The 10,000-nt window shown below is 36.3% G+C and overlaps 1 protein-coding gene across 7 annotated transcripts in view; it reads left to right on the top strand.

Annotated features, from left to right (window-relative positions):
• LOC113825244 (mariner Mos1 transposase) overlaps positions 1 to 10,000 on the top strand; it is a 21,708-nt gene that overhangs the window by 6,896 nt on the left and 4,812 nt on the right. For 2 of the 7 annotated variants that reach the window (XM_027378088.2, XM_070139517.1), the window contains 5 exons: positions 1,032 to 1,183; positions 2,236 to 2,305; positions 2,559 to 2,644; positions 4,501 to 4,582; positions 4,979 to 6,557. In XM_027378088.2, coding sequence (XP_027233889.2) covers positions 1,032 to 1,183; positions 2,236 to 2,305; positions 2,559 to 2,644; positions 4,501 to 4,582; positions 4,979 to 6,531 — 1,943 coding nt within the window. In that variant the 3' untranslated portion in view covers positions 6,532 to 6,557. Of the gene's footprint in view, positions 1 to 1,031; positions 1,184 to 2,235; positions 2,306 to 2,558; positions 2,645 to 4,500; positions 4,583 to 4,978; positions 6,558 to 8,464; positions 8,637 to 8,998; positions 9,318 to 9,737 lie in introns of those variants that run through there. The other 5 variants (XM_027378081.2, XM_070139518.1, XM_027378057.2 and 2 more) reach the window with 4 other exon arrangements.

Raw genomic sequence — 10,000 nt, 5'->3', positions numbered from 1 at the left:
TGAAGAATGTTTTGGAGTGGGTATTGGGGGGCAGAGCCCCTATCAACCCTCCCCTTGGGCAGTAACACCTGGTCAGAATATTTACCAAATATGTTCTTTATAGATATTATTTAATATTGTTATGTTTTTTTTCTGTATAACAATTTCCTACAAATTGAAGACCTTAATGTTTATGAATTATATATTAGTGTATGCCACTGGCCCTCCCACAACACCATGCGACTAACCAGCATTTTTGTCGGTGATTTTATGACATTGCAGACCCAATTGTAGAGAATTATTCCAAAATAGAATCAATTTTGATCCTTGTTATCCAGAAAGATTATGAATAGTTCATTACCCATACCTGTGTTGTACAAAGAAAACTTTACCTCTAATAGATAAAATAACAAAATTGAATACACTTCTCTTTAATGCCCCGTCCTTTGCAAGTTGATAAGAAGAAAGTTGTATATCTTACAGGTAAAACTCTATAAATGTGTAAAGAGACTACATTTCCACTACATTTATGCAAATATCTGTGTAGGAATGTTTACCTTGCCATGTCTATAGGGATATAGCAGTCTGTTGAACTTCTAGAAGAACTATTTAAACAAACTTTTTAAAGAGTATTTTGGAGATACTACAAAGCCATTCATAAAGATTCTTATGCTATACTATTGTGGTCATTCACGTGAAATTAGAGGCATGAACAACACTGGGAGGTGGTTGTATGGCAAGTGTGGAAGCAACCATAGATACTGATGATGATTATGATTATTATCATTGTTATTGTTGTTATTATTATTATTATTATTATTATTATTTTTTTTATGTTATTGTTATTATCAATAATAATAATGATATTGAATTTATCATTATCATTATTGTTATCAATACTATTGTTATTATTAGTTTGATTATTATCATTATTATTAGTATTAGTATTAGCAGAATTACCATCACCATTCCATTGCCATTACTATTACTGTTGTATCACTATTGCCATTATTTCCAACAATTGAACATAATTATCTTCTCATTATTTGCAGTCACTGGATGCCATGAAAGAGGACTTGAAATTGAAGATCCTGAAAGTGATGAGGATACAGATATGCCATCAAACACAATATGGGTGAAAGAAGGGTTATGCAGTGAAGATGTATCGAGTAAATTGTGTATGGAGCAGCCAAAGCTAATGCAGGTATGGAAGCCATAGGAATATATGCGGAACTGTTTTAGTGGGGAACTTATTCTTTATACCAGATGTATAAATGTGTCAGCAGTGTGACAAATGTAATATGTCATGAATTTTATAGGAATCCTTCATTACACACCAATTGTATAGTGTCCTCTTGAAAATTGCTGAGCTACACTCGCCAGAATGGATTTAGGTTATGGATGTTATGTCTTCTAAAGAGTTGTGCTTCACAGTTTTGGGTGTCAGGATTACTTGTATAATGTTAGATGTTGTGCATGTCATTGTAACTAATTAACTATCTTAGCAAAGCAGTCAGTAAAAGAGGTAATGGCTACCTCTTTTTCTATCTCCTTTTCTCATTCTCATTCTCTTTCAATTCCTCTCTTGATCTTTTTCTCTTTCACTGTTTCTCTTCATATATCTCTTTTTCTTTCTTTCCTTCACTTCATTTAAGTTTTTTTTCTCTCTCTCTCTCTCTCTCTCTCTCTCTCTCTCTCTCTCTCTCTCTCTCTCTCTCTCTCTCTCTCTCTCTCTCTCTCTCTCTCTCTCTCTCTCTCTCTCTCTCTCTTTCTCTCTTTCTCTCTTTCTCTCTTTCTCTCTTTTCTCTTTCTCTACATCTCTCTTACTCTCTTTTCTCTTTTTCTCCATCTCTTGCTCTTTCTCTCCATCTCTCTTTCTCTCTTTTCTCTTTCTCTCTTTCTCTCTTTCTCTCTTTCTCTCTTTCTCTCTTTCTCTTTTTCTCTCTTTCTCTCTTTCTCTCTTTCTCTCTTTCTCTCTTTCTCTCTTTCTCTCTTTCTCTCTTTCTCTCTTTCTCTCTTTCTCTCTTTCTCTCTTTCTCTCTTTCTCTCTTTCTCTCTTTCTCTCTTTCTCTCTTTCTCTCTTTCTCTCTTTCTCTCTCTCTCTCTCTCGCTCTCGCTCTCGCTCTCGCTCTCGCTCTCGCTCTCGCTCTCGCTCTCTCTCTCTCTCTCTCTCTCTCTCTCTCTCTCTCTCTCTCTCTCTCGTGTGTGTTTTTACAATATTTTTTAAATATTTTTTTCCTTTTATCATTATTTCAGGACTTTGATGTGAAGGCTGAAAATGATGAAGAATTTGAAGAAATAGAATGTAAATTTGAAGTAAAAGATGGTAAGTCTTTGACTATGAAAAAGTAAAGAATGGAGTATTTTGAAATTTTGATATATCTATTTAGGATTCAGATCTTGTGATGGTTGAGTTAGTGATGGCTGAGACTATATATTTTCTTATGTATATTTTGGTTTTGATGTTTGGCAGATGTATACAATGCACTAACTTGTCAAGCATTATTTTGCTTTCATGAATTAGGGCTCCTAAGATATAGCAGTAAACAAAATCATGATGAAGGACTCTTTGTTTACAGAACCAATAGAGTATTATGACTCGGAACACAGTATCGGAGTTAAAGAAGAAAGTGATGGCAGAGATGATGCTTCAATATCATGTCAGGCAAGTATCTAAATATGGCTAAAAGAATTTAGTCAGATGTGAACCTCTTATCAGGTAAGTTTGTATGCATCTTAGACCCAGGCATTATAAGTCCTCCTCAGTTGAACAGTAGAATTTGCAGGACAGGAGAAAGTCTTAGGGGGGGAGAAGTAAAAACAAAAACAAAAAAACAGGCAAAATACCTGAAAGGTCTCTCTCTGTCAAATACCGAGATTGAGAACATGCCGCATGAGTGGTTTAAATTTCTAAGAAACAGTTATTACTTACTATGATACTTCCATTAAAGCATCCTTAAAACTGTGTTGTAAATACCTGGAGCAGTATTCATGGAGGGCCAAAGAATTTTCTTAGACAAATTTAAGGACTGCTGTAGAATTTGTCCGAGACTCTTTCTAAGAAATTTTCAGAGCTAGAATATCATGGAATTTTGTTTGCAAGTATAGAAAATCATTTAGATATCATTTAGAAAATCATTCAGTATGTGTGTCATTAAAGAAATTAAAAGTCTGACTTGGATTTTTTTTCCAATTTGTATTTTAAGTCTTCAGAGAGAAATCAAAATAAACTTTGAAAGATTGAGCAAACTGAAATACTACATAGCCTAAATTAATACATGCTGATCTATTATTCCTATGGTGATGGAGTCTGATTTGTTTGTGATGTGATATTACACAACAGTGTAATGTGACTGGGCCTAAGCTGTATATAGCCGGCCCACCCACTGTCAGTCAAGTTGCGTTTACTCAGCATAGGGTGTTATGTCATGATAGCTATAGCAGTCACAGTTGCAGAGGGTATATAAGCAACTGGTCATTGGTGTCAATAAAGCACGCACACAAGTCATTACCTAACTCTTTTATATTTGATATATATTTGGCATTACTGTCATTGTATATGTTGTAATGGGATATATGTATTGTGAGTATGCATAAAATGTTCAAGGAAAACTGAAAAGGATCATGGAAAAATGCCAGAGGCTGTCTGAACAGTCATGGAAAAGTGTACGAACCCTAATAAAAGCTCACATACAGTAGGTCCCTGGTTTACAAATAAGATCTGTTCTTAACTTCAAACTTTTATATTTTTGTTTTATTAATGGGTTCCCAGTTTATGTTGCTCAGTCCTCCTTCTCCTTCTCATCCTCCTCTCCCTCCTCCTTCTCCTTCTCATCCTCCTCTCCCTCCTCCTTCTCCTTCTCATCCTCCTCTCCCTCCTCCTTCTCCTTCTCATCCTCCTCTCCATCCTCGTTCTCCTTCTCATCCTCCTCTCCCTCCTCCCTCTGGTCCTCCTCGCCCTCCTTTTCCTTCTCCTTCTCCTTGTTATCCTCCTCTCCCTCGTCCTTCTCCTGCCTCTCCTCCTCCTGCCTCTCCTCCTCCTGCCTCTCCTCCTCCTGCCTCTCCTCCTCCTGCCTCTCCTCCTCCTGCCTCTCCTCCTTCCTCCATCCTGCCTCTCCTCCTCCTACCTCTCCTCCTCCTCCCTCTCCTCCTCCTCCCTCTCCTCCTCTTCTCTCTCCTCCTACTCCCTCTCCTCCTTCTCCCTCTCCTCCTCCTCCCTCTCCTCCTCCTCCCTCTCCTCCTCTTTCTTCTCCTCCTCGTCCCTCTCCTCCTCGTCCCTCTCCTCCTCCTCCCTCTCCTCCTCCTCCCTCTCCTCCTCCTCCCTCTCCTCCTCCTTCCTCTCCTCCTCCTCCCTCTCCTCCTCTTCCTCCTCCTCCTCCTCCTCCTCCTCCTCCTCCTCCTCCTCCTCCACATGCTAGATTCAAACTTGAAAATCTAGGTGCTCTTCAACTAAAATGTTATACAGTAATATTCCAGAGTAATGGACCTAAGAATATTGATGATGACTCATTTCTCACTCAGACAGTAGTGCAGGATATATCGAGTTCTGAAGAGGACGATATATCAGACGATGAAAATTTAGTTGATGATCATATACTGTCAGGTGGGTATATTGGCCTTTAAGAACGTGATTATAATTTTTAAAGATTTAGATATATTCATAACATAGAAACAGTTTCATAGATAATCTTTCAAGTGGTGATGTATGTATTCTTGTAAATGAACAAAATGTAGCTCACATAAAGTTGTACAAATTATAAGGGTACAAATAGTATATATTTTTTATTTAAATGAACAAACTATGATTCAAAAATAATGATAAATGATGATAAATGATTCAGATGATAAAGTAATCACAGAATTAGTATAATCAACATTTGAGTTACCAAATAGGGATTCATGTAAAAGCTTTAAGATTTTAGAAATCAGGGGCTTATATGAAAATAATACATATTCAACATGAAAATGAACAAGCTACATTTCCTGTAACATCTTACAGATGGTGAAGACTGTAGAGAAGATGAAGATGACAGTCAGTATGAAGCATCAGAGGAACCAACAGCATGTAAATTGGATTTTCAGCCAAAATGGAAGAAACAGATATATGATGTAAATTCAGCCCATTTTCTAGGTGAACAGCCAGGCCCATCATCATATATGACAGGCTTGACAGAAGTAACTCCGTCAGCTGTTTTTGATAGACTTATCGGCTTGGAAATGTTAGGATATATTGTACGTCAAACAAATCTTTATGCTCTTCAAAAGGGGAAACCCTTCAAGCAAACAACTGTTGCAGAGTTAAAGATCTTTTTAGGAATAAATATATTGATGGGCATAAAAAAACAGCCATCCTATCAAGATTACTGGTCAACAAATCCATGCTTTAGAGATCACTATATAACAAATGCCATGCAACGTGACCGGTTTATTTGGTTTTTAGCAAATCTTCACATGAGTAAAATGCCTTTCAAAAGTGATCCGAATTATGATAGGCTTTGTAGAATAAGACCTCTAATTGATCATCTTAACCAACAGTTCCAAACCTGTTACAATCCAAGCCAAATCCAGGCAATTGGTGATTGTGTGATTAAATTCAAGGCCAGGAACACCAAGCAGTTTATGCCTCTGAAGCCCCTAAAAAGAGGATATAAAGTGTGGGTAAGGGCTGATAGTAATGGTTATATTTGTCAAGCTGAAATATTTTGTGGGAAAGACGGAAAACAAGGGGAAAAAGTTCTTCACAAATTAACAGACTCGCTGATAGACAAAGGGTACCAAATTTACGCAGATCATTTTTTTTCATCGGTATCTGTGGCAAAAGAGCTGCTCGAGAAAGGAATAGGCTATTGTGGAACGATTCATCAAAATAGAAGAAAAATCCCGGTGTTGTTACACGATAAGCAGCTGACTCGAGGCCAAGCTGATTGGGCTATGGATCCATCTGGTGTATCATGCACAAAATGGATGGATGATAGAGCTGTGCTGATTGTGTCGAACATGCACAATCCGTCATTGATAACCCAAATTACTCACCGCAATAACAATGGCAGCAAGGTGAAAGTTGGTGTACCTGTCGTTGTGGCTGATTATAGACGTCATAAGAGCTATGTTGGTAAAGCAAATATGCTAAAGTCTTTATATGAAATTGATCACAAATCAAAAAAATGGTGGCATAGAATTTTTTTTCACTATATTGACGTTGCTGTTGTAAATGCATTTATAATTTACAAGCATTTATTACCACAAGAAAATATTGACCTCAAGGCTTTCAGAGGAAGACTCATTGCCGGTTTGATTGGAGTGCATGGGATGGAAGAAGTGAAAAAAGAAAAGCGGCCGGTAGAGAAACACCGTAGGCATAAAGAGATCATCCCCAAGGAAATTCGCTTAGACCAGTCAAAACATATGCCAGAATTTGGACCCAATTTTAGACGCTGCAGTCATTGCAGCACAAAGAAAAAACCACATCGGACCAGGTGGTTGTGTACAACGTGTAAAGTTCCACTATGCAACAACGGGGCGAGAAAGTGTTTCTCATTGTATCATGTTTAAAAAAAATATGCACTTAGAAGGTTGTTTTTTTTTTTTCCTTTTTTTTCCTCTTTATATATATATGTATATATATATATATATATATATATATGTATATATATATATATATATATATATAATATATATATATATATATATATATATATATATATATATATATATATATATATATATATATATATATATATATATATATATATATATATAAAGAAAAAAAAAGGAAAAGTTTAAATTTATAGTAGCATTACATGAAAGGATACTTATTTATGAAAAATACATATATGTATTTGTTACAATTCATTAGCTGACTTTGGAAAAAGTAATGGAAAATTACATGTGTCAAAGATTCTTGATAGTTTGTAACTTTAGTATTAAAGATTATCATCATAAAACTGTGCCTTATTTAGCCTTTTTTGTTTCTTTTATATAACTTCCCAATCCCATGCCCTTTGTTTTCTGGGGAGGAGGGTGAATAGGAGACAGGGACCAAGGCCTAATGTCAGAGATAGCCCTTACCTTGGGTCTCAGCTTAACTAATTTTGCATGGTCTTTTCTTCTCCCCCTTTCCTTTTCCTTCTCTTCTTCAAAACCTTCTGTCCCCTTTCTAAGGTGTAAGAGCCATGCTGAAAGGATGAAAGGCTGGCTTTGTGTCAATTCCTTGGTTAGCCACTTGGTCCTTACCCCTCATGGGCTCTCTGATGAGTATAAAGTAGCAGTTCTTAAAACTCAAACTAGGCCTTACTCTATGTGAGGCCAAACAGGAAGCACATTGATGAGGTTCTTCTCTCTCTACCTGTTCCAGCCCTGTCCTTTGTTCCACTCCTCTGCCTTCTTTCTAAGATGTCTTAGTATATCTTCCCCATACCACTGATCATCCTACCTCTACTCCCTCTCTCCCCAGTCTAATTCTTATGAGGAGAAGAGGAGACGTCCAAAGAGGAAGAAGTGGGTGTAAGAGAAGATTAGGTGCAACAGGGAAAGTGAGAAGGTGGGGTAGGCACTAAGGACATGGTAGAGTTTGGAGTATCTGGATACTCACGTGACTCCTTTGTCACAACAGTGTCCTCCAGATCGTTCTCCTCCTCATGTTCTTCCTGATACTTCACTTCCTTCCATAGTTCCCTTGTCACATTCCCTGGATTCTTCTCTTCCTGCTTCTTTTTTTTTTTTACTTTCCTTCTTACCTTTATTTTCTTCTACAATTCCTTTATCATGTATTACGATGTCAATTCCACTGTTTGGCAGGTTAGGAAGTGATAATAAACACAGCATCCTTTTAAAGTATTTTAAAGAATTTTTATAGGATTTTTTCTATGTTATATTATGCACTATAGCATTTTATTTATAATGGACAATATAGATTTAGAAATTAATCAAGGGAAATGTAAAGAAATGGCAGTGAACCATTTGGAAACTTTTGAATGCCTCCCTCTATTATGAAAATATCCTTGTGCTCTGAAGGTCACAGAATCTGCTTTCATCAGTATATAGTACATATATGTTTGTTGTAATATTAATGATGTTTATGTTTTTAATTTCTTTTATTTACATTTTTTTATTGCTATAAATGTACATGTTTAGCTACAGGCCACTTTTTTTTTGGCTTAAAATGCTGAACAATCATTTATGCTGCCAGTGATATATGGTTGATAGGGTTGACCAGAAAATGCACTATTCAGCCTGTACTGATGGTCTGGGAATATTAATTATGGAAATATGAAGATTTACTTAAAATTACCAAGAAATGCTCGGTACTTAATATGATATTTTCATTGTAGTTTCTTGTATTTTATGATGTATCAAGCTTGAACTGAGTGGTAAATAAAGTTCTAATGATTATTCTAAGTATTGTCACAGGATATTTGGCACAGGTAATGCTGCAAACTCAAGACAGTTAATTTTCATGGTATTTAATAAAGTGTTTCCATTGCAGTTGGAGAATGGTCACCGAGCCAGCCAGAGAAGAAGCTTTAACTTGGCATCAGATGATAGCGATTCAAACAGTGATCTTGATAAGGATGATGACGGCTTTGACTCTGATGATGAGAATAAGGACGATGGAGTTACACCTGGCACTTCTACTACCAAAGCAAAAGGTACGACAGGTATGCTCACTGAATAATTTAGTATTGTGATTCATGATATTGATATTATGAATATTACAAATTACTATGATAATTATGATATTCTTACATTCAGTGATGATAGTGGCAGTGAAGTACTTATATGTTTATATGGTATGATAATAATAATACATAACAATATTAACGGAAAAAAAGTAAAACACTACCGTATTGATACTGTGATAGGAAAACCCACTATACTATTTAGCCCTATTCAGATGAGCGATTTTAGTGGCCTGACTGCTTGAAGCATGACTACTGAGTGTATGTTCACACACGGCGTTTACAGTGGCCCAATTCATCTCTCCCCCACTCTTGTATTTTTTTTTTTTATCCCTCTTCAGTTGCTGGTCATACACAGCTGGTAATGGATGTAGAAGAGGTGGTATGTGCATGGGTTTTATATCGTCGTTTGCAGCGGCGGAGGAGGAGACAGAGACGTTATTGGGTTCATCCTATCTTAAAGGACAGACTTACCTATGGAATGTTCTTCACATTGTATCCAAAGCTACGAGAATATGAACCCAAGTTCTTTAATTATATGAGAATGTCCATCAAATCATTTGACGATCTGCTTGAACAAATACAGGATGACATTTCTTCAACAAGCACCATGATGAGGGACTGCATTTCTCCAGAAGAAAAACTTGTCATAACACTAAGGTGGGTGTTTTTTACTTGTGCACAATACGCATATTCATATATAGTAATACAGAATGAGTGCATTCATCATTCAGTAAATTTTGCCTGACACATGCTTACCATGAAAGTTTCTTATTCCGAAACCATAACAAAAAAATAAATGTCCACGTATATTACATATCATGATAATAAAGTATAATTATGATTTACTGAAAGCTACGTATTTCAGTAAAAAGAAATACTTAATAATTATGTAATATGAGGTACTAGTATCTGCATACTTCTTGTTGTAGCTGTGTGGTATGATTGTGTAACATGGAAATAGAGCTTGTAGTATTCAGTAATATTTATTGTATGTGGCACCCAAGTGAGACATTATTAGGGAAATATCCTATAACATTTTACACAGTTATCCACATTGAATTTTATTTATATTTTCAGATACCTGGCTACAGGTTGTTCTATTGCAGACTTACACTATGGATACAGGCTTGGGAAATCTACCATCTCGAGCATATTGCAGCAAGTGTGCGTTGTTATTTGGGAAAGACTGAAGACAATGTGCTTGCCAGTGATGACAAAAGAGAAATGGGAAGAAGTAGCACAAGGTTTTGAGAAACATGCAAACTTTCCTAATTGCATTGGCGCAATAGATGGAAAGCATATCAGATTAATCAAACCCAACTATAAGAACTTTTCAACTG

The sequence above is a fragment of the Penaeus vannamei genome, chromosome 25 (assembly GCF_042767895.1).
Source record: "Penaeus vannamei isolate JL-2024 chromosome 25, ASM4276789v1, whole genome shotgun sequence".
NCBI classification, from domain to species: domain Eukaryota; kingdom Metazoa; phylum Arthropoda; class Malacostraca; order Decapoda; family Penaeidae; genus Penaeus; species Penaeus vannamei.
This window is presented reverse-complemented; position numbering and strand designations above follow the sequence as displayed.